Raw genomic sequence first — 24,328 nt, 5'->3', positions numbered from 1 at the left:
CAGAGGTTTCACGTGGTGATCCCGGCACGGGAGGAGCTGCTGCTCCTCTCCTTCAATGTCTACCCCTGCAGTGCGGGCCAGAGGAGGGCAGAGGGATCAGCTGGGTGCCAAGAGGCAGCCGGCTTCCCAGCTGTGACCCCTTTACCTCATTTGGGGTGAGCTTGGCACTAGGCCATCACAGGAGAGCAGAGGAGTAGCTTGTGGCCTATTTACTCCCCAAACAGGATTTCCTCCTGGTTTTGATGCCTGGAAAAGGCACATCCTCTGGGAACAAGAGGCAGGACGGTCACTAAAACCCAGCTGCAGGCTGCCTGCGTTGGATGAGCCCCAGCAGAGCATGGCCAGGCGTTGTGGCCACCTTCAAGGGAGAGACAGGGAGGGAGCTCACCCCAGACCAGTCGCTGTCCATCCTGAGTCCCCATCCTCACGTCTCTCCTAAGCTGGGGGATGGAGCTAATGGCTTAGGCAGAGGAGCTGGTTCCTCTGGTTTCCTCCTCCTTGAGGGTCACCTCCCCCTGCCCTAGGAAGGCAGTGGCTGTAGCAGAGCCACCTGGCTCGGCGTCAGATATGGCCTGCGTCCTGTCTTGGCCGTGTCACAGCACCGGGACCACCACACAAAGCCTCTGGCTCTGAGGCGGGAACGTTGAGGCCACACCGGTCAGGGTTATTGTGTGGTGCAGCAGCACCCTGCCCCATGTCGGATGGACAGAGCGGGTTCCCCCTCCCACCCCCTGGTGCACACCACGGGAACGCCGGCCTCGCTGGACCCGCCGGACAGGAGAAGCAGAAAGAACAGCCGATCACATGCACACACCAGGGAGGGTGCCACAGGGCGGCATTTGAGCCAGACTTTGAAGGCTAAAGGGGGTTGGATGGATGGTGATGAGACAAAGGACGTTCCTTGCTGAGTGACTTGCCAACAAAGGCTCCGGTGGCCCAGTGGGCTCACGCTGTTGCGAGGATGCGGGAGCAGCCTGGGGTGGGGGGAGGTGTGGGGGTCCAGGGCTTCAGGCAGAGCAACAACTGATTCTACACCACAGAGCTCCTCAGGTGGTCTTGGGGACGGGGTGTGGGAGGAGTGAGAAGTCTGGGGATTCTGGGAAGAGAGGGGGAATCTCAACCAAGGCTACGGGGCGGAGGCCGGGGCAGCCTGCGACTATGGGAGGAGGCACCGTGCCTGTTGCTCTGCCCACCCCTGCCCTGACCGGGGCCATCGCCATGTCTGCGCCTGCTGCCTGCCCACTGCCCAGCATGGGGCCTGGTGCATGGTGGGCACCAGACAAACGGCCAAATGATAAATCAGACCCTGCATCTACAAATTGGTTGTTATTCTGATGGCAGTCAGCACTGATGCCACACTCCAGATGGACAAAGCCCTTGGATAGTCAGGGTCCCCCAACCTTGGAGCCTTCACATCAGCCCTGAGTGGTGGTCACACCGTCATAAGTTCGTAGGCAAAGAAATGAGGTCAGGGGCGCAAAGCCTCCCTAAAATCCAGCACATGCTTGTGCTGGCAGCAGCACATCATTTCCTTGTGCCACTGAGGATCCTTCCAGATCCAGAGATGGAAAGACTACTTGCTTCTCTAGCCCAGAGGCCCTTTCTAAGTCAGGGGAGTGTTTTTTTCTGGCCCCACCAGGGTTTCCCAGATGGAGTCTGGGTCCTGGTCACTTCATGAGGAGCTAAAGTGGGGGGTTTACCTAGAGGCCTTGGGCAGGATGGGGGTGGGCAGGGAGGGGGCAGAGGATGCTGGGGCCATTTCTAGGCTGGTGGTGGGCTGTCCAGGGGCTGCAGAGCACCCCTCACTCACCTCTCCCACAGTTTGAAGGCTGCAGCAAGGCCTTTTCACGGCTGGAGAACCTCAAGATCCATCTGCGGAGCCACACGGGTGAGAAGCCATACCTGTGCCAGCACCCAGGCTGTCAGAAGGCCTTCAGCAACTCCAGCGACCGTGCCAAGCACCAGCGTACCCACCTTGACACGGTAGGCCCCAGGGCAGAGGCCGAGGGGCAGGGGGGAGGTGTGCACATTCCCTCACCTGTGAGATGCAGGGCCATGGCCAGAGTACACGCGGAAACCTGCTTTCGTCCTAAGCCCTGGACAGTCTGGGCAGGATGACTGTCTGCAGGGAGAGAGGAAAGCCCTTTCGTTATAGGGTGTTTATCCTATAGATAGGAGCAGTTTTCCATCTCCCAGTTGTGACAAATGTCTCTTGACATTGCCAAATATCCTGAGGAAGAGGAAGTAAAGTCTCGTGAGTGGAGAGCCACTACTTTAGCCTGTGGCTCCTGACCTGGGCACCAGTGTCAGGCACAGCCCCGTGGAGAGAGTGGGCTCGCCATCCTGCATCCTCTCCCCAGACCTGTCAGCCACCTCCAAGCAGGCTTGCCCTGCCCTGCCCATCCCACACCTTCCGTGGAGACAGGCTGGAGCCTCTCTGGGGCTGCTCCTTACCCCTAAGCACAGTGGGTGAGGGGTTGAGGTGAGCAGGGCCTGAGACTGTAGACCTGGGCCCCAGATACCTATATGTCCACTCCCTTTCCCTTGTTTGGGCCAAACAGCGTGATAACCTGCAGCTTTGTCACAATGTTGGTGCATACAGACCTCTGCGGTTGGCAGAGCACTTGCTAAAACATTGTCTCCCACGATCTCATGCTGACCCTGCCAGTCAGGGGGGTCACTAACCCTTCTGACAGGTGAGCAAAGCAGGCCTCCAGGAGGTTCGGTGGCCTTCTTGGCTGGCAGAGCCAACTCGGAACTGGGCTTTGCATCTGCCTCAGAGGGCCGGTGTGGGGGTGTGCAGGCAGCCTGGGAGGACCCTAGCCCCCATGTATAGTAGGAGACAGTCTGCATCTGGGCTGCATGTCTGGGCCCCCGGCCTGTATCTCTGCTCTTTGGGAAGATGCTTAGGAAACTCTGCTGATGGGAGGCTGGGAGGCCTGAGTGGCCATCTGGCCCAGCCTGTCTAGTAGACACACATGTGAGGAAACAGAGGCCCACGAGAGCAACTCACTCCTCCAGCGTAGGTTGGAGGCCACAAAACAGCAGCCAGGGCTGGAGGCCCTCTGCTCCAAACCCTTTATTTGAACCGGAAAAAGCTGAGAACGCCAACACCCAGAATTTGGGGGGCAGGGGGTGGCAGAAAACAGAGCGAAGCCACGTGTTGGGTGCCGATTAGGCCCTGGGCAGAGTGTTCTGTTCTATACATGTCTTTCACAACCAGTATCACATACGCTTTCCCCCAGTTTAATGCTGGTAACAACCCATGAGGTAAGGGCCACTATCCCCATCTTGCAAAGAAACTGAGATTCAGATTAAGTCACCGACTTATCGCACAGATGGTAAATAGCAGCGTCCAGTGGCCCTTGCTGGAGAAGCTGGTGTATCAGCCCCCCTGGAGAGGTGGGCTGAGTACAGGGGACAGGATAGGAAGGAAGAGCCCTGTCCCCAGCTGAACCCAACCCTTCTCTCCACCCCTCCCCGTCAGGCTTCATTGTCACAGGCTGTGTGGGGCCACGAAGTGAGGAGGCATTCTAACAAACCCCTGCCTTCATTACGTTCTCACAGGTCCAGCCCTTGGGGCCCTTGGCCCCCACCCCACCCAGGCTCTGAAATGTGCAGTTCGTGCCCACGCCCCCTGGTTATGTCTCCCAGAGACCACAGGGCAGCAGCATTACCAGGCCGCTCTGCACACCCAACCCCCGGCCTGAGCAATGTCCCTCCAGGCCTCTCTGGGTCACCTACTCTGACTTACCCCCTTCCTCCCTCCCTCCTTCCTGCATTTTCTGGACCCAGCCCCAAAGCAACAGGCCTCTGGCCCCCACTTGCTGTGTGAACAGAGCTGAGAGGACCAGGTCAGGTCAGGCCCAGGATGGGCCCACGGGGTTATCTCAGGCCTTCATCTCCCCAAAGGTCCTGGTGAAGCCCTCTAGCTACAGCCACCCAGCCCAGCCCCCACTCCTGCCCATCCCCACATAAACAGCACTGGCGATCGTGCACAACTAGGTTGCTTTCCCAGCATTCACAGCCCAGAGGCCAGCAGGTCAGCCCTCGCAGGCTGCACCTTGTTTTCCAGGAGGGACCCAGTCATCTTCCCAGCTCCCATCTGGTGCCAGAGAACGTGGGATTCTCCCCATGGGGCAGGAAAGTGGCAGAACAGACTAGCGAGAGCCAGCCAGGTTTGAAGTCTGGCTCTCCAGACTCAGTTTCCTCAAACACCCACATCAGGAGGAGACATGGGGGAAATCAACTGAAATAATGCGAGTATAGACCTAACATGCAGTCTGCATAGCAAATAGGAGTCCCTCCTTTCCCTCCTCTGACTTGCTGACTGAATGCTGGGCAAACCCTGCCGAGTCCCCAGGCACTCGGTGTGGGCTTTGAGTCCTGATGGCCACTGCCCTGGGGGGCGAGCCCCTCTCCTTTCCCAGACAAGGGGAGGCCTCCTTAGAGAACCTCATGGACACGCTCTTACTGTGAGATCTTGGGCAAAGCGTCAGCCTCTGTTTCCTCATCTGTGCTTCTCCCACAATAGGTATGGGGCTGAACTGAAGGGCACTGAGCATGGCCCTGCAGGGCTTTGGGAGCTGTTGCCCTCCATCCTCACCACACCAGCACCAGTGTCCTTGTTACTAACGAGGCTTTGGAGCCACGGCAGTGACTCCAGGCCTGGGGCTGGGCAGCATGCCGCTTGGGACAGCCACAGGGTCTCCTGAGGGCTCGCCGGGAAGCTGGGCTGGAGGAATGTTCTGCACACGTCAGGCCCTGGAAAAATAAACACGGAGATGGGCCTTGCGCCCTTTCCAGGCTAGTGCGCCTGCACACTCGGAGCTCTGTTTGTTTGCTTTTTGGCAAAAGCGTGTGGATTTGTATCAGCGTCCCTGAGGGATGGAGCCTGGGGCAGGACCGAGCCGGGCCCACGAGAGAGAACGTATATGTGTATGTGTGTGCACGTGTCAGGGTGGGTGCAGGTCCCCAAGAGAAATGGGGCCGGGGGGGGTACATGTCTGTGTGTTGCGCAGCTGGGGAGGGGCAGGTCTGATGCAGGCCCTCCACCCTCCTGCCTGTACCTTCCTCTCGGCCAAGCCAGCCTCTCACTTCTCTGTCTCTTTCTTTTTGCTCTCCTCCGTTTCTTTAACCTGGCAACTGTCCGTGGCAGCTCCAAGGTATGGTCGTCTCTTTCTGCTTGCCCCTCCCCACAAGGTCCTTGGGTCTGTGGTTGGACTGGCCTGTCCTTGGGCCAGCAGGGACAGGAGTTGCCGTGAGGTCAGGGAAGGTGGTGGTGGTTGGAGGGGTTCCATATGAGTGTGTCTGACAGGGACATAGCCACCCCAGTACCTCATCAGGGAAGCACCACCTTCTCCAAACACCCTCCCATTCCCTGCAGCCACTGTAGAGGTCAGAGGGCCTGGAGAAATCAGAGCCACTAGGTATATTTAAAACGGGAAGCCTTAGGGATAGATTATTTCAAGCCCCAGCAGCAGCTGAAACCCCAAGCAGGTTCCTGTGGGAGACCCTACACGAGAGCTCAGAATTCAGCTAGAGTCAGTCCCTGGGACCTGAGACCAGTCAGAGGGACCATACACAACCCCCCAACCCCACCTCGCCCCCAGCCCCCAAGGAAATGCTCCACCTGGTGGAGAAGGACATTGAAGGAACCCAGCAGTACAGGGTGCTCAGTGCTGCCCACAGGAAGATGGAGGTAGGAAGGAGATTCCAGGAGGGCTGGGCAGGTGGGCGCCCAGGGACAGGGGCAGGAAGACAGCTGGGAACTTTGGGGGCCGAGTCCCAGAGGGCCTTCAGTGCCGGTAGGTGGGCTGTGTCAGAGGGCACAAGGGAGCCATGGAGGGGATTTCAAAGGTGAGAGAATGGCTGGGGCTGTGAGAAAGGCCTTCTGGCTGTTGTGGGAAGGGAGATTGGAGGGCAGTATGAGGCTCAGGCAGGAACAGCAGAGGTATGAATTGGTTCTAGGTGAGCAGTGGGAGCCCCCCCAAGAGCAAGATTCACAAAGGGCACACACACACACACACACACACACACACACACACACACACCCCTGCCGCCGCCTCTCCAGGCCTGTGTCTGAGATCGAGCTCCCTCCCTGCCTCCAATTTCTCATGAACCCAAAGCAGTCTGGCGTCTCTGAACCTGCTGTAAGGTGTGGTTAGTCACTCGTAGCTTGGGCCTGCCATACTGCAGCTTGGCCCTGTGCTGTCCCCTCTCTTCCCCATCCCTGCTTTCCTCCTCCTTCCCCCCTCCTCCTAGGAGCCGCTGTGCTCCTTGTCCACCCGGTGGGCTCAAAGGCTGTGCTTTTCTCAGAGCCAGTGTCAGAACTGGGAAAACCCTTAGAATTTCGTTGGCCCCATTTTACAAGGGAGAAAAGAGACTCAGAGACAGGAGGTGACTTTCCTGAGATCCCTGAGGTCCCGGCATGAGAGGAGAATGGAGACACAGTCTCTCCTTCACTGTGAGGCCCAAGGGCAGGGCTGGCTGGGTCAGACCCCTCCAGGCTGGGGACACAGGGGGAGGGATCTGGTGTGAGCCTGCAGCCTGCCCCCTCCCTACTGCGGATCACACAGTGCATGACCTCGGGCCTCCCTCACCCCACCTCCATCCCTCTGATGTTCCAGAAGCCCTACGCCTGTCAGATCCCTGGCTGCTCCAAGCGCTACACGGACCCCAGCTCCCTCCGCAAGCATGTGAAGGCCCATTCAGCCAAAGAGCAGCAGGTGCGTAAGAAGGTAAGACAGTCCCCATTCCAGGCCCAGCCCCCCCAGGCCTCCAGACACCTGTCCAGCAACAAACCAGGTCTCCGCACGCCTTGCATGCATTCACCCTTCTGCACACCCAAGGATGCTGCTGTCCATCATCCATGACCTGCCTCTCACCTGGCCGCCGAGTTCACTTCCTCACCTGCAGCCGGCCAGACATCTCTCCACCCCCAGACCATCCGGCCAGCTTCTCTGTCACCCATCTGCCATCTCACTGTGGCTCGCTCAGACCCAGTGTAGGCATCAAGGATAGAAAAAAGGAAAACTATGTGCCCTCCTCCATTGGGGACCTGAAAGAGAGAGACACATAAAGAGATCATACAGTAGAATATGCTAAGTACAGCAAGAGTGGTGTGCAGAGGATAGTCAGGGGCGCAGAGGAGGGGGCCTTAGCCTCTCAGGGTGGGAGTGGGAGGGTCCACAGAAGAAATGACAGCTGTGACAGTGGAGCATGGTCGTGTGTGCTCTGGAGCCAGCCTGCCTCTGGCCTCAGGCTCATCTCTCAGCGCCTTTGTTCTTCATGTTCCTCAACTGTCACATGGGGGCAACAGAGGACTTACTTGAGAGCCTTGTTGCAAGGATTGCATGAGTAAATGTGCACTAAGGGTGTGGAACAGTACTTGGCCCAGAGTGAAAGCCCAGAGCAGAGGTTGGCACATGCCGTCATCAAATCTTGAAGGGGTGAGCAGTGGGCAGGTGAAGAGAGTAAGGAGAGGGTGTCCCAGGGAGTGACTGAAGCTGAAACAGTAGGCACCCTGCCTGTCCGAGGCCGAGCAGGCCTGCAAGGAGGAAAGGCAGCCTTCAGGGAGCAGACCTGACAGGCCCAGAACTCTACTTGAGGATGGTGGTGCCATTGGTGGGGGATGGGGTGGGGGGGGATCTTAAGCAGAGAATGTCACTGTGAAGGATGGCTCTGGGGCCTTTGTGGGGAATGGGTTGGAGAGAATCGTGAGGCAGGGAGGCCACTACTGGGGAGCAGGAGAGGCAATGGAGGCTGGTGAGGGCAAAGTGGGACCAGATGGGGAGAGAAGGGGGGTGGCGGAAGAGTAGCAGAGGTGGACTTCGGTGGGGGGACAGTGGTGGGCCCCTTGACCAGGACAGATGGTCTAAGAAAGAAGCAGGCTAGGCTTGCAGGAGAAAGCAGTGATTTCTGTTTTGGACAAGGAGGGTGTGAGCCACAGAGAGACCCAGGGAGCCCACCTCTGGGCCCAACCCACATCTCCAGAAGAACACTGGGGTGAGCTCTTGAGTGCAAGGGAGGGCAGGGGTGGGGGTGAAGAGCAACACCAGGGCCAATCTAGAGACATCAGCCTGACAGCAGAGTTTGCACTGCAATATTTATGGTACACCTACTGTTTTTCCAGCACTGTATTAAGAACTGTGGCTATGGCAGTGAGTAAAGCAGAGAAAGGTCCAGAGGCTGGAGAAAGCGGCCTGCTTTAGCCCTGTGGGGTGGGGCTGTACTCGATGGGTCTGGGACCAGCAGGCCTCAGCTGGAAAAACACGGTTGGGGGACAGCCAGGCTGGAGGCTTCAGTCTTCATCCCACAAGCCCTAGGGAACCCCCCCAGACACAGCAAAGCAGAAAAGGGACATGGTCAAGGCATGTACCTGAGCTGGCCGGTGGAAATAGCACATCCAGCACACCAGTCCTCACTCTGACGGAGGGAGGAGCCTGGACCCGGTGCTGAGCCTGGTGCTTCAAGTGCTGTATCTCATTCAGTATTCGCTCTAGCAAAGAGCTGGGCAGTTTTTAATCCCTCATCTTAGAGATGTGGAAACTGAGGCTCAGAGAGTTAGCAGATCTGCACAGAGTCATGCAGCGCAGGAGTGACAGAGCCGGGGCCCACCCCAGACCTGCCTGTCCCTGGGGCCTGAGCGGGGATGGGGAATGGCCCAGGCTCCATGCCAAGGAGGCTTTTCTCCCGAGCAGACTGGTGCCCAAGGACCAGAATCCTGCCCTGGTTTCCCAGGCCTCATGCTTGGCTCGCACGGAGCCCCAGGGACCTGGGGCCGCAGATCTGCAAACTTCCCAACCATAAGCGTCCATTAGGAGCCATCGGGGATGATGTATCTTTCTGGGTAAAGCGACCCTTGTATTATGACAGCTCCTTGGCAGCCCTGCTGCGTTTCAGAGAGAATTAGAAATGCTTTTCTTCCTTAATTCTCCTCTCCTGCTGCTCCTAATCCGATCGACATTGCGGTCTGCGAGAACATGCCTTGGCCCTCTTTTGCCAGAAACTGAATTTACATGGAAAGCAGCTGCTGGGGAAGGGAGCTGAGGGCCCGTCGGGAGGCTGGCTATGCCGTCCTCGAGCCAGGGTGCTGGCCCTCTGGCCTGGGAGGCTGGGAAAAGCCTGGGGGCCGACTCTCAGCTGCTGTGTAATGTGGGACAAGGTTCTCACCTTCTCTTGGCTGGTTGAGTCCCAGGTCAAATGAGAGTCTGGACAAGTCAGTGTTCAGTGCTTTGATAGTCTGGCTTTGGGATTACCCTGGGAGAGGGGGCCCTCCCCCTCCAGGTGCACACCAGCCTCATTGCCCCATGTTGCAAGGGCCTCAAGCAGCCCTTCCCTGTCCCTGTCTGGGGAGGTGAAGAATTTCTGGGGTACGGAGCTCATGTCTGCCTTTAGGACGGCTGAGGTTTGTTGGTCAAAGATTTGCTGCCCTAGGCTTGCTCTCAGCCAGCAACCTCAAGTCCCTATATGGATCCAGGGTGCCCACTGTCACATGTGGGACTCAGCCAGCTGGGGTCAGCCAGCCCTTCACATGGTGCCTACAACAAGCTCATTCCTACCTGTCGTCTCATACCACACACAGCAGACTGGGCTGGGGGGCGAGTATGGTGGCTCCTTACAGGCAGAGGGCAGCACGAGAGGTTAGGTTATTTGTTCAGGGTCACACAGGGAATAAGAAGTGGGTTGGAATCTGAACCCAGATCTTCAATCACTAGCCCTAGGCTATTTCCAGTGTGCCTTGTGCCAGGAAGAATGAAGGATGGAGGGAAGGCAAGAGGAAGGAAGGACACTTGCTGTGCACACAGTGTATTTTACTCCACGCACAAGTTCACCATGGTGGCCACGAGACGGCTCCTTGTGGAAGGCCCCAGCTGCTGCACTTGATACCCATCTGGGCCCGTGTGTGAGGCCGTGCCTCCTGTAGGCTACTCCCAGCCAAGAACAGAGTGTGACAGGCCCTGCAGGGATACTGAGGCAAGACACCTGCCTGGGAGACACGGAGTCCCCTGACTTCACCACACCTCGGCTCCCCAAGGACTCCTAATCTAGGACGCTTCCACCAACCTCCTTCCCTCGGAGTCAGACTTGGGGCTCGGCCAATGGCTGCCCCAGCCTGCCCCGCTCTCCGGTTCCCTCTCAGCCAGGCACTTCCCCTGATAAAATCTCTGCCTCTTCACTCTTGCCTTGGCATCTCCTTCTCAGCCCTGAACGAACCCAACATACACAGTTAGCTCCATTCTGCAGGTGAGGAGGCTGAGGTGTGGTGAGGTGAAGGGCCCTACTCTGAAGCCTCCGTCCTTCCTGTCCTGCCCCTACGTGGAGGGTGGCCCATGGACAGGTGGTCTCACTCTAACACCATCTCTCCATCTGCTTGCTCCTCAGCTGCACACAGGCCCCGATCCTGAGGCCGACGTCCTGACCGAGTGCTTGGCCCTGCAGCAGCTCCACGGGTCCACACAGCTGGCGGCCAGCGACAGGAAGGGGAGCCGCACCCTGGGCCAGGAGCTGCTCCCAGGTATGTGTGCAGGGAGGCAGGGCCTGGTGCACGGCCCTGCAGGAGACCACCAAGCTCTGTAGGCTCAGGGACTGCGGGGGCACCAGCTCCTCTGGCATACGTTCCCTCAAGCTCCTCTGTGGCTCTATGGCCCATGGGAGGAAGCCCGGGGTCCCTTTAGCCTGGCCTTTGAGGCCTCAGGGGCCAGGGCATCCCTGGTGGCTGCCCACCCCAACCTTGGCACATCATACACAGTTCCCTGAATGCCTTGTCTCCAAGCCTCTCATATTTGCCTTGCTGACCTCCTGACCCCAGCCCTTCCCTGAGGTAGCCCCTGCACTTCAACCTGACATCCCACGTGCTCCCCCATCAGGGCTCCCTGCACCACCACACTTACTTCAGGGGAGAAAACCGGGCTCGGCTCCTAGAGGGTGGACCACTGGGCCATAATCACTTCCGTCTTGCTAAATAAACTCTACAGCCCAGAGATGGAGCCCGGTGACCCCTGGGACCGTACAGGCCCATCTAGCCAGACACTCAGAGCCTCTGTCACCACTGAAGTAGCCTGTCTGTCCTCCCAGCAGCTGCTGCACAGGTCTCAGGCCCCAGCAGGATCCTCGCTGCGTGGCTGGCGGGCAGGGTGGCCTGCGGATGGATGCCAGCTGACAGGACTGCTGCTCTGCTGTCCCTGCCCCCCAAAGAAACCACAGTATCAGAGCAGAGAGCTCCTCCCACCCTCTGGGAGTTCTTGAATTACTCTAGCCATTTGAAACATTTTTTATTTTCTAATTTTTACTGCTCTCCCCTCAGCGTTGAAGTAGCAGCAAACTTAAAACAATGCCAAAGCACTTACCAAACAACCTCAGGAAGAGAAGGTGTTGATGCTTTCTCTGCGTTGCCCTTCACAGGGGTCTGTACTCACATAGGTCCCCAATGGCAAGCACACCCTGGGAGGATGGGCCTGTGGAGAAGGGATCACACCCTCTCCCGTGGGCTGCTTCCCATGAGGTCAGAGCTGCTAAAACAGCCAGTGAGGGGAGACCCCAGGGATAAGGGGATGTGTTGAGGATTCTGCGGCTCAGCAAGAAAGAGGCTGTGCCCACTGTGCAGTGGCTGCCCTTGGGGCACAGGTCCTATAGGCCCATCGTCTTGACCCTGGGGGTACTTAAGATGGGGCAGGAGAAGGACTGATCTAAGGTCATACGGAGAAGTTAGCAGCAGATCCCGGCTGAAAGTCCCAGAGACCAAGCCGGGGCCTACCCCAGGGAGCAGTGCCGGGCCAGCAAGAGACATGTCTTGAGCACCGGCATGGGCTGGCTGGCCACTGAATCAACGTCCTGCCATGCAGTCCCCTTGAGCCCATATGCTGCAGATGAGAAGCAAAGTCACTGAAGCAGCATCGTGGTTGGGAGGAGCCCGCCTGCCTGGGCTGCTCAGACAGCGAGCGAGAGCAGTCTTCCCTGCCTCGAGCCTCGGTTTTTCCCCCAGACCTGCTGTGACAACAAATGTGATCGCTTATATAAACCCAGTGTGACAGATAATTTTATCGTTATTATCGATGTTGTTGTTGTTGTTCATAGTGACTGAGAAGAGTGACTGTTTACTCACCTGTCTCGTAATAATGCACGGCCCCCTCATACTGAGTATGTTCCAGGAGCTGTTCTGGGGACAGTACGTGTAGGTTAACCAAGTCCTCACGTCATCCTCATAAAGTACATGCTCCTGTGCGCTTTCTTTTCCAGATGAGGAGACTGAATCCTGGAGAGGTGAAATACCTTTTTGCTGAGGTTCCATAGACAGTAAATGACAGAGGCCGGACTTGAACTTGGGCCATGTGGCCGCAGGCCATGCCCTTAATCAAACAGCCTGCTGTCTTCCTGCTGTTGATGCCACACCTCGCTGTGGGGCACCTGCTGTGTACCAGACCGTGTGCTGGTCCCTGTCCTTGGGCTGCTTCCAGCACAGGCCAGCCCGGAAGTCCTGGATCCCTCTGGGCTTCCGCCATTAGGTTCTTCTGTAGGCCTCACAGCAAGTGCTTGAGGCACATTTGGAAATAGATGTTAGGGCCAGAGGTTCAGCGCTCATGGCTGATGATTGATGACACTGATTTACAGCCTCAAATGGTGCATTTTGGGGAGAGGCCAGCGGGCTCCCTGGTGTTCCCATCCCACCACCCCTCATGATGCGGTGACTCCCTCATTGCCATCCGCTCTCCATCTGCATACTCCGCATGCCTGCTTCACATACTCAGTGGCCCACTGTGTGTCTGGCGTGGGGTGGACAGGGCAGGGCAAAGGGCAGGGGGAAATGGGACAAATTCAAGGAGTGTTAGGACAGAGGAGTCTGGAATAGAGGCATGAGGGCAAGGGAGAGCTGGCATCGTGACACTGAATTTTCGCTAACAGCAGGAAACTCCCAAGAGCTTGTCTCTCATCAGCTAGCCCCAGCTCTCTTCATAGGAAGCCCTTGGAAGCTTATCTGGCAGTCTCCTTTAGCAGACCTGGGTAACATGATGGGCAGTGAAGACGTGAGAAGCACGAGGTCAGCGTGGCTGAGGGAGAGAGAGCAGGATTTATCAGGATTCTAGGCCTTTCTGGCTGACAGGCCCCCAAATTGGTTCAAGATGGCAGGTAAATAGGTGCTCAGGAGAGTGGTGAATGGAGCAAGCCATGAGCCCCACCAAGCCAGGCTGTGTCCTCAGATACCCATCTGGTGCCTTCCTGACCAAGCTAGGGAGGGGGGTGTGGTGAGGTGGCGGGTGGATGGGGGTGGGGGCTGCCCGTGGGAGCAAGGTGGGACAGGGTAAGGATGGGGCTGAGAGGCAGAAGGCCCCCAAGAGCCCCTTTGGAGCCCTGGGGTCTCACAGTCAGCCCATGGGAAAGCCTGGGCCATAGGCCCCTGCGTGGACATGTAGGGCAGCCTGAGCTGCAGCCCCCGGCTAGTTCCCAGGCCTGGCTCTACGTGGACTTCGTTTTGGTATCACTTGGGAGGCACGATTAGCTGCAGTTGAGGCTTTGAGCTGGCCATCCCTGCCTGGCCCTGCTCCATTCCTGGTAGCAGCTTCCTGAATTGCAGGACTGGACGGACTGGGATGGGCTAGCCTTGGAACCCCAGCCACCAGAGAATGTAAAATTCCTTCTTTACTCCGTCCATGAAGAGAGTATGTGGTGTGCTCACATGGTCCTCGTGATACAGAGCATTGGGTCTGGATCCACGATGACGGGAGTGCTGTTCAAAGTGTAACAGCTGACCCAGGTGAGCTCTGACCAACCAGTGTGAACACTGCCTCAGTGGAGCACTGGGGTGGCCCTCAGGCCTGCAGAGTCTTCCCAGGGTATCAACTCAATGAGTTAATTTTGAGGAAAATCCTGTCAACTTCTATTAAAATTCAAATAAATGTGGCCAGATTTAAAAAGGGAAACAAAAATTGGTCCCATGTTTTTTTTCAGATAAACTAGAGAAGAACTTGCAACACCTGCTGTGTCCATCTGAGGCTGGAGTCCCAGAATAGGGATCAATTCTCTCATCTAATTGGGGTTCCTTGGCACAGGCATTTGGGAAGCACTGGCCTCAGACCCTCAGTTAGGCCCAGGGAGCAACACCTGACTATGACCTAATGTCCCCCATTTGATTCATCTCCCACCTACCTTAACAAGGGTAAGACCCTGGGGAGTCAAAGGTGATAAAAGGTGGCATCACCCTGCAGGGGTCTCCTAGAGATTTAGAATTGTAGATTAGAGTATGGCTGCCCCCTCTCCTCAATCGGGACCCTTGTGTAGTGTACGGCCTGTACAACCATCTGCGGCATCCCTTCTCATAGGTCTCCTAGGCCAGCCTGCCATCCAGCTAGCACAATCACTGTCTCTTTGGAACCCCTCACAGTGGACATCCAGGCTGTGTTTGCACACCTCTGGAGATGAGTAGCTCATTTCCTGCAAAGGCAGGACCTTACAGCAGCTCTCCTATGAGAAGTAGGCCGAGCCCTCAGTTTTTCTCAAGCTGCTCTCCATTCCAGGATCCCTGTCTGCTTCTGAGGCTACACAGAACAAGCCTCTTCTTTCCCAGAGCAGTCCCAGAGACTTGAGGCCGCACGCACGCTCCATACAACCCCCCATCCCCAAACATGCATGCATGCCCACGCGTGATCATGTGCATACATGTGCACACACATGCAGTCTGAGCATGAATGCTTCTGACAGTCCCTGGTCAGTTCACCTCTGCTTCCAGGATAGGCCTCAGCCCTACACACAGCCCTGCAGCTGGGGCGTAAACAGAGGGAGCATCTCCCTATTTGGGCTGCCGACCTTCTGTTAGTAGGACCTTGCTGGTTCCCCTTTGAGTCTTCTCTGTCCGTCAGCAGGCACACACTCCTGGGTTGCTCACAGCCACCTCTGGGGAGTGGCCGAAGCCCAGGGATACTCGTTTGCTTTCCTGCAGGTGTGTATCCTGGCTCCATCACCTCCCACAACGGGCTCGCATCAGGCATCCTGCCCCCCATGCACGATGTCCCTTCCAGGCACCACGCGCTGGATGCCACCACCAGTTCCCACCTCCATCTGTCCCCTCTACCCACGGCCGAGTGCACCAGGGATGGGTACGTACAACAAGCCAGTCCTCTGGGACAGTAAGCAGGCACCTGGATGGGAGGCAGATGAGGGCAGGCATCCTGCACACGCTATGATTGTTACTGATAATGAGAATAATGAGCATTTATGCAGCGCTTACTGTGTACTGCACTCTGTACCAAACACCTTCCGTGCATAGTTTCACTGGCACCTCACAGCCACCCATCAGGTCGATGGTATTGGCACCTGGACTTCTGGATGCTTCACCTCCTACCTTCCTCCTGCCCCGTGAGGGCACCCAGGGAAGGCACTGTGCTGCCCACCCTCACCCCCCAACCCCCATTTTCTGGACTCCTATACTAGGCCTCCTTGGCAGCCTCACTCTGGGTTCTCTTAGGCCCATGCCATGTGTTTGGTGAGCAGACGGCCTGCTGCCCACTCCACAGGTGTTCATCTGGCCCTCACCCCTGCTTCTGGCCATTGCAGCTGGGGTCACTGCCCCGACTATTGGGGCTGTCCAGGGGCTGGTACTGTAGCATCACTGCAAGGAGGAGCGGCCTCTTCCTGTATTCAATGTGATTCCCATTGTGGCCACTTAATTGGCTGGAAATGGTAAATGTGCTAATTGCTGGCCCCTGGTGTGGCCAAAATCTGTTTTCCTTGCAGATGGGCAGAGGAAGGTCACATGGCCCCACCGCCTGCCCTCCCTGCCACTTTCACTTACCGCTAGCAGGACTTGATCAGACTTGTCCCCCGAGGCCTGGCCTGAGGACCTTCCTCCTCCCCTGCCCTTCCTCCCCACACCCCATGGCCTTGGCATTGGCCTGCCTGTGCCTGGGGCCAGCCTGGCTTCATCACCAGATTTGTTATTCAGGGCTCCTAACTCGGCTCCTTCTGCTACTCACTCAGCCGTTCACTCAGCACCCAGTTCTCAAGCCCCTGGTATGGGCAGGCCCTGGGCCCAGAACTGGAGCCACCAGTGACCCCAGTCCTCGAGAAGCTCACCATGAGGAGGGGAGATAGACCCACAGGGACTGGCCATGCAGGCCGGGTGCTCTGAGGGAAGGAGCCGGAGGGGCTGTGGAAACCCAGAGGAGAACCCAGTGCAGTGGAAGACAGTGTCAGGGAAGGCTTCCTGGAGGTGGTGCTAGGCCAGGCCTCCAAAGTGAGATAGCAGTTGACTGAGTGGAGAGATTGGGAGAAGGAGCAGAGAGAGTATAGAAGTGGTGAGAGCTTGGTGGTTCTGGGAAACAGGCCCCTTCGTGTGGGGTGACGAGCTCAGGAGGGAGGTCGCCAGGGCCAGATCACATGGCCTGTGGTGGGACTGTATCCGAAGGGTGCTGAGCAGCGATGTGGTCAGTGTGGGAAGGACAGTGTGGCTGTGGCATGGGGCTGGTGGCCAGGGGCAGCATCGCATGTGGGTGGATGGCAGCCTGAGCCAGGGCTGGTGGGTGGGTAGGAGGACCACCAGAAGGCATTAGTGCCATGGCATTAGCAGGCCTCGGGGAAACTCTCCCGGGTGGGGAGAGGAGGAGGCCCTGCGTAGGCAGAAGTGTCGTTCATGGAGCAGAGAAAGACTGCGGTGAGTGGGTGGAGAGCCATGAAGAGGCAGCCTGGGGGGCTGCAAAAGGGGACCAGAGAACCAGGCCTCCTTACCCTCAGTTTCCTCCTCTGTAGATTGGGTATTAAAGTATCCTCCTCTAGGATGGTGATGAGAAGCAGCCATGCCTGGCATTGTACGTGTCATCTGGTGCAGGTTACATAGACACTAAGTCCCTGGACCCCTTTCACCCCTACCCCCCGTCGGCTCAGGCCACCTGCTCACCCACCAGCCAGCCCAAAAATATCTCCAAGCAAACTAAAATAAACCACAGAGACCTTTCCCCGCTCAGGCCTGTGCACTCTGCTCCGCCTCATTCATCACCTGCCTGCCGCCTGCATAAGTGCCCGTCAAGAATTCCTGCAGCGAGAGGCAGAGTGATGACAAGACCAGGATGGCCCAGCCTGCCGTCCACCCGCCCATGCCTGGGAGTGAGGGCTCGAGTCACCCCCACCGGCCAGGCGCCCGGGCTCCTTCGACTGGGCTGAGGGAGAGGAGGGCCCTCCAGCCTGACACCAGGCCCGGGCCCAGCTTGAATGGGTTTCTTTTTTCAGCCCCTGAGAAGAGGAGCAAGTTGGAGGGAAAGGCCTTCAGCCTCCCCTTCCTGCCAAAGTCAACAGGGAAGGCCACTCACGGCTCCCCGGTGGTTTGCTGGGACGTTTAAATAGCTTGACAGAATTATCTGATTCACTCGAAAATATGCTAAGAGGGCCTGACTTCATGACCAAATTTATTTACCCTGGCTCAGAGAAGACGCCGAAAAGGGTGGTTTTTTTTTTTTCCCCAGCCCCATACGAGGTCTGAAGCCCTCAGTCTGCCAAGCCAGTGAGGTTTTATATTAATTTTTATAGGTTCCAATTGAAGCAAAAATATTTGATTTAGGAATCATTTGCATGACTCAGAAGAGGAGCTCCAGATGATCTTTTTTCCTTTTAAAAGAGTTCAGGTAGAGCGGCGTAACCTCAGCCTCATGTCTGCTGCAGAGAGAGTCGTGTTCTGTTTAATTTCACTGGCTGTGAAGGTGGCAAATGTGAATTTATGGCAGGTTTGAGACAGGAAAAACAAACGTTGAGAATGCATGTCTTCCCCCTCCCCCCACCCCTTAGATCTGGTTCTCCTTAATTCTGCAATGCTGTTAATCTCTGGATTTTGTAGCTGAGCGATTAAGAAACCCATTTGTTAGTATTTATCAGCTGTTTGCCGTGTGCCAGGCCCAGTGCTGAGCACGGAGCGCCGGAGAGGTGGGGACCTGGCCCGTGGGGGGCTCCCAGGGGAGGGGACCGACGATGTCAGGGAGGAGCCGGGCGTGGGTGCCAGGAGGGGGTGGGCGTAAGGCAGGTGGGCAGCACGCCGCAGGCCTACAGGAGGACCATCCGCCTTTCTGGCCGCGCTGCAGCCAAGCCTCAGCTGGAGAACTGGCTGTGAGGACACCCACCTTATGCTGGGCCCTCCACAGCCGATAGACACAGCGGTAAGCCTTGTCCCGCCTACAGGTCCCGAGGGGGAAGCCTAAAAATATTAACGGTGATGCTAATGAGAAGTCCCAGAGCCTTGGTGTGGATTCTGTTCGTTACCTTGAGGCCAAGGGGGTACCTCCCATGTGTTAGATGTCAGGCTGGGGACCCGGGATCCAGCATAGAGCCCCACCCCTCCTGCCTTCTGCCTCCCCACAGAGGTGGGGGTCCAGATATTGAATAAAGGCTGCACAGCAGGGGGGCAGAGACCGAGGGATGCCCAGGCTGGAGGGAGCAGAAGGGAGTCCTAGCAGAGCCACAGACATGGAGCCCACCAGTCTCTCCCCAAATCTTTCTCTGTTTCAAGACAGTCTTGCTTCCCTCAGAGAAAGGCACTGATCTGTCCCCCTTAACACATCGTGTTTCAGAGGGTAAGCAAGGGTCGTAGTCCTGGCCTGAAGCAATCACTTGTAGCTGCGACACTGAACTTGTGGGGTGTGTTCATGCAGACAGTCCAACAGATCCACAAAGGCCAGCAAGAAGATGGACGCGCTGAGCTCCCCCCGCCTCTCTGCAGTGTGCATGTGTGCTCTATAGGCCGTGAGCCTTCAGCCCGGCCCCCAGAGCCCCCAGACCCCCAGGGCCCCCAGGGCCAGGCTGGTTCCTGTGAGCAGACCCCAAAGGCTGAGGTGGCAGCACGAGGAAGGAACCTGGTCTGCATTGACATGCAGTCCAGTTAGACGACCTGCAGGGGCTCAGCTGAGTTCAAGGTAACCGCACAGCTCTCAGCTGCTGCGGCCTCAGTCCAGAACATGGGCTTCCAGAGAGCACAGGCTCAGGCCTGCACCCCCTCAGGCTCTGTATGAAGGGAGGTGGTGAGCCCCCCATCAGAGGAGGTATGCAAGCCCAGGGATGGAGACAGAAGGTCCCTGAAAGCACACTGTGCAGGGGAAGGAAGCCCAACTTAGACCTCAGAACATGATGCTAGTTTTCCTTCCCTACATCTTTATAATGATGTTGATGATCCATGGAGTGGCTAAGAATCTGACCTTAGGCATTGGGTTCTTTGACTACTTTGATTTACTTAATTGTACCCTCATCCTAACCTGTGAGGCCAGGACTGCTGGGTGAGGCCCCTCTCTGAACCTTGGCGTTTTGAGACAGACCTGTGATCTGTGAGGTGAGGCAGAGGCTTCACAGGTGGTGACTGGTGGTGCCATGGGCCATTCTGCTGAGGAGCTGCCAGGGCATCGGTGCTCCCATTCCTGGGCCAGAGCAGCGAGTGCAGGGAGCGGCAGCAGCCAGCAGGGGTGGCTGGTACTTTACCTGGGTCAGAAGAGGTCCCGTGTGCCAGCGGGAGAACACGGCAACCCCGGGCGCAGAGTGAGGCTCAGAGACATGAAGCATCTTTGTCCAAAGTCGTGCAGCCAGTGAGAGCAGATGGGGTTTAAACACGGTTCTGTCGACTTGAAGGTCCAGCTGATAACTAGTCCTCAATACCACATAGAAGTTCTTTACTGATTTCTTTGGCCTCTCAAGCTCAGAGGACATTCAGATTTCATTACAGTTTGAACACAATCAGAAGTAAAAGCATCCTCTTCTAACTGCATTGTCTTAAGTAAGAACAGTTCAGGTAGTGAGCGCAGCGTCACTGGAGGGAAGCAAGCAAGCAGCCAACGTGCCTCTGGCCCCCACAGGCCCCAGGGCCTATCCTACTGATGACTGTCTCTGTTCTCTCCAGGTTGGGGCCCGGCCTCCTGTCACCCATGGTCAGCCCACTGAAGGGGCTCGGGCCACCACCACTGCCACCGTCCTCTCAGAGCCATTCCCCTGGGGGCCAGCCCTTCCCCACACTCCCTGGCAAGCCACCCTACCCGCCCTTCCAGAGCCCTCCCCCTGCACCTCTGCCCAGTCCACAAGGTGAGCTCAGGGCGGGGGCGGGGTGGTGCCTTCCGCATATACCCGCCTACTCCTGCTGGGGTGCCCAAGAGCAGAGGGAGGTGGGTGGGGACTCGGAATCACCAGGGAGCACTGAGCCCAGGAGCCAGGTGACCCAGCACGCCTAGTGGGGGAGGGCACTTCCCGGGGGAGATTCCGTGCAGGGTGTGGAAGGGCTCTCCCAGCAGAGGGAACAGCGCTGGCAACTGGCGGGGCTGCCTGGAGGAAGGTGAGCCAGCAGCACCCCCGGGTGGACGGGCCCCCCCGCCGTCCCTACCTCGAGCAGCATCGGCCACGAATGCCTGCAGGCAGGTGGGCCGCGTGAGGCCGCTCTTGCCTGCGCCGCCCAGTGCCAGGCAGAGCTGGGGAAGGGGCCCAGGGCCTCCCCCCGCGTTGACGCGGCCTGGCCGCCCCTCCTGCAGGGCACCAGGGCACCTTCCACTCCGTCCAGAACCGCTTCCCCTATGGCGACTGCTACCGGACAGCCGAGCCGGCGGCGGGTGGGGACGGCCTGGCCGGGGAGGCCCACGGGTTCAACCCCCTGCGGCCCAACGGCTACCACAGCCTCAGTGTGCCTCTACCTGCCACAGGTAAGCCCCACTGCATGCCGCCCTTCCCTGACCCCCTGCCGAGGCCCACCCCTACCCCGGGAGCCTTGGGACAGCCGGGGAGGTGGAGGCCTCCCTGCTTCACAGGAGGGGAAATGAGGCTCACCGAGGTCCCAGGCCCCCACAAAACTGGGATTTGCATCCTGCCTGCCTCGTTGTCACATGGCCGATATGTGCCTGCCCTCTGGTGGGTCCCGAACACAGAGAAGAATCCGACTGGGAGCTTGTCAGTTGGTGTTTCCCTTTAAATATTTATTGAGCACCTACTGTGTGCCAGGCTTGGCTGCAGACCCTGGGGCCACAGCAGGGAAAGCGACAGAGCTGACCTCTGTCTACTGATCCGGGAACCGGGGCCAGAGTGGTCAGACTGGGAAAGGACAGAGCCTGTAGGTTGTGCTTGTTCTTGGGCCATGTCCGTGTCCCCCAAGAGTCCCCGGTGAAGCCCCCGCTGCGAGGGAGGCGGCCAGTGGGAGCGGAGGGTGGCCCACAGCCCGGGGTGGGATCAGGCTTGGAACAGCAGGTGGTGCCCGTCAGAGTCAGGGTGTCACATGGGTGCGGCCAGACCTGGACCCTCGGCGAGCTCCTAAGCCAAGCCCCCCACCTCCCACATCAGCCTCCAGGTCTGTGTCCAGCTAGGGCCAAAGGGCCTGGGCAGCATGGGGGCCACAGACAGAGGCGAACCTGACCCTGTCCCAGAGGCCTCTGGGGTGGCCGTGGCAGCGTGTGCTGCAGGGGTAGAGGGCTGGGGACGTAGGGACAGTGACAAGGCCATTGACAGGCACACCAAAACCTGCAGGTCTGTCCACGTGTGGATCCGTGTGTTCTGTTCACACACGGCTGTCCTGTCTTTCTTCACACCCTGCAGTGCACGTCTGTGTGTGCCTGTGCACGGAATAGGGCCAGCACGGGTGGGTTCCAAGCAGGGAGAGCCCCTGTATTTGAGGAGCTCACAGGGCACATGTGCCCAGGTCTGCCAACGTGTGTGTGCATCACGCCTGTGCTGATGTTCATGCCCCATCAGTGTGCACCCAGATGTTCCCTGTCCCCTATTCCCATCTGTACACACGTTGTGCTACCCTGAACCCACCCCCCGACCCCCGTCTGTGTGCACAGACTGTGTTCAAGCACTGCGTAAGGACATCTGTGGATGGACGCATGTCACATACATGTGTCACAGGCAGATGGGGACCCAATCCCAGGGTGTGTGTGGGTGTGTGTGCCCCATGTTTGCACACATACAGGTTGGTGTGTGCCGAGGCACTGGCCACCATTCCCAGCACTGCCAGGTCTCACGCCCTCATCCTCCCTCTGCTCTGTCCAGCCCATGGCAGGACTTCTTGGTGGAGCAGCAGAAATAACTAACTCCGAGGGGCCAGAGTCAGCTTCCCTGCCTGTGCACCCCTTCTTCCCTGCTACCTGCTATCCCAGGGGTCGGATCCCAGTTATCCCACCGATGAGCAGGTGACCTTGGACAAGTGTCTTGGCCTGTGTGAGCCGGTCTTCTCAGCTGTAAAATGGGGTGATGACTCCTGCTTCTCGGAATTGCTGAGAAGCTTATGTGAGAGGCTTCGAGAGCCCTGAGAGCCCGGGGAGTGCTGCTCTGTTTGGGGTTTCCTGTGTGTGGTCAGGTGAAGGAATGTGAAGGGGTGGGCAGGGGCTGGGTTCCCTCTGCCCCCACGAGGAGGAACCGTGCTCACCCACCCCTCGCTTCCCCACACTCTGCCCTGCCATCCGGCCCTGGCTGACAGGCTGCCCCGAGCCCGCCAGCTGTCTCCCATTGCCCTGGGGCCCTTGTGAGGGCCTGGCGCGTCTCCCCACTGCCAGCCCCCCTGTCTGAGAGCAGGGGCTCAGAGTGGCCCTGCTAACCAGCAACCCTGGGCAGGAGGCTGTGGCCGGGGGGCTGGGAAAAGATGATGAGGCCTAGCCCCTGCGTCCTGCAGCCTGGACCCTGTTCCCCACTGTACCCACAGGCTACGAGGCCCTGGCCGATGCCCCGTGCCCCACGGCACTGCCACCACAGCCATCCGAAGACATTGCGTCCAGTGGCCCCGAGGACTGCAACTTCTTCCCCAATGGGGCCTTTGACCACTGCCTGAGTCACATCCCATCCATCTACACGGACACCTGAAGGAAGGCCTGCCCGCACCTGCCCGCCCTGCGCCACAGACACTACCTTGCCCACTAGCCACCCGTTCCCACCCTCCGTGCACCCAGCCTGAGCAACCGGGCTGAAGCTCCCCACAAACTCAGGGCACCAGGTCTGCAGCGGCTGCCCTGTGCTGGCCGGGAAGGATCGCCCAAGCCCGAGCTGGGTGCTCCGAGGTGCCTGCAGGATCCGTGACCTGCGACATTCTCTTGACTGTTTTTTCCTTTCCTCGCCCCAATGGTTTTGAAATCACAGACCTCGTGTATATAACATGTACAGAACTTGTTTTCCATTCCCCTTCCAGTTTTATATTTTGGGTTTTACAAGAAAAACATTAAAAACTGGAAACAAGACGGGGGCCTGGTTCCGCCTATGAGTCAGCGTCGAGGCCGAGACCAGCAGCTCTGTGGAGGGGTGTGTCATGGAGCCGGGGGTGGGGGGGTGGGGGAGGGCTGGGAGGCCTGCACCACGTGCCAGTCCCAGGGCCACACCTCAATGCAGGTGAGCAGACCAAGGCTAGGTCTCAAATTGGGACCCAGATCACCTGGCCTATACTTCTGTCTGCACTGACTTCTCAGCTGGTAGAAGAACATGCTTCCATCTGGCGCTGGCTTCAGGTCAACAGGGAAGGCCGTGGGAGGGAGGCAGGCCTTCCAGACACAGGAGCCCAAGCGGCCTCCTGATGGCGGGGCCCAGGCTCTGAGAGCATCCCTGGGACGCACATCCCCACCCCAGAGCCCAGGCAGGCTGGGAGGGGGGGAGGAAGCCAGTTCTGAAGGCGTGGAGCCCCACTGGGGGTTCCATCCTGCCCTGCCTGTCTCCCTCCCCATCACCCAGGCCTGTGCCGATGGCCTGGACAGGGTCCCACATCTCACTGTGTCACCCTGAAGGTCACCAGGTAAAAAGTCCTCCAGGAAAACTGCCTCGGCTCTGCTGCAGAAAAATGAAGCAAGGGAAGTCTTTTTACTGCACACCTGCTGTGTGCCGGGCCCTCCTCCTCGGCCGCTCTGTGGAAGAGCTTCCTGCCCCTGTTTAGGACAGGTGGAGCCATCAGGATTCAAACCCAGCTCAAAGGAACGCCTCTTTGTCCCACATGGCTTGGGGCGGGTAGGCAAGGCAAGATGGAAAGATCCAGTCGATCCCTTCTTTCTCTTTTTTTAAAAGATTTATTTATTTATTTTGGAGACAGAGAGTAGGGTGGGGGAGGGGCAGAGCAAGACTCTCCAGCAGGTTCTACACCGAGCGCAGAGCCTAACATGGGGCTCAACCCCACAACCCCGAGATCACAACCTGAGCTGAAACCAAGAGCGGGACGCTTAACCAACCACACCACCAGGCACCCCCATCCCTTCTTTATGGAGAAGAAAACAGGTTCAGAGAAGCCTCCAGCCAAGTGATGGAAGAACCAAGACTGCCACTTGTGTAGGTGCCCCGTCTGTCCCCTCAAGGGGAAGCCGTGAGTGCTGCTCTGTGTCCAGAGCCGACCTGCAGGGCCTGTGTTGGGGCTCCCTGCCCTCTG

At 58.1% G+C, this 24,328-nt stretch overlaps 1 protein-coding gene across 3 annotated transcripts in view; it reads left to right on the top strand.

Moving 5' to 3' along the window:
* GLIS1 (GLIS family zinc finger 1) overlaps positions 1-23,162 on the top strand; it is a 225,378-nt gene extending 202,216 nt beyond the window's left edge. For 2 of the 3 annotated variants that reach the window (XM_055306962.1, XM_055306961.1), the window contains exons 5-11: positions 1,822-1,983; positions 6,630-6,740; positions 10,387-10,519; positions 14,936-15,092; positions 19,859-20,037; positions 20,478-20,645; positions 22,634-23,162. In XM_055306962.1, the coding sequence (XP_055162937.1) occupies positions 1,822-1,983; positions 6,630-6,740; positions 10,387-10,519; positions 14,936-15,092; positions 19,859-20,037; positions 20,478-20,645; positions 22,634-22,791 (1,068 nt within the window). In that variant the 3' untranslated portion in view covers positions 22,792-23,162. The remainder of the gene's footprint in view (positions 1-1,821; positions 1,984-6,629; positions 6,741-10,386; positions 10,520-14,935; positions 15,093-19,858; positions 20,038-20,477; positions 20,646-22,633) is intronic. The other variant, XM_055306963.1, reaches the window with a different exon arrangement.
* The last annotated feature ends 1,166 nt before the right edge of the window (positions 23,163-24,328 follow it).

Source organism: Nyctereutes procyonoides, unplaced genomic scaffold (genome assembly GCF_905146905.1).
Source record: "Nyctereutes procyonoides isolate TBG_1078 unplaced genomic scaffold, NYPRO_anot_genome, whole genome shotgun sequence".
Taxonomy (NCBI): Eukaryota; Metazoa; Chordata; class Mammalia; order Carnivora; family Canidae; genus Nyctereutes; species Nyctereutes procyonoides.
The sequence above is the reverse complement of the archived record's forward strand: the minus strand, read 5'-3'. Positions and strand labels throughout refer to the sequence as shown.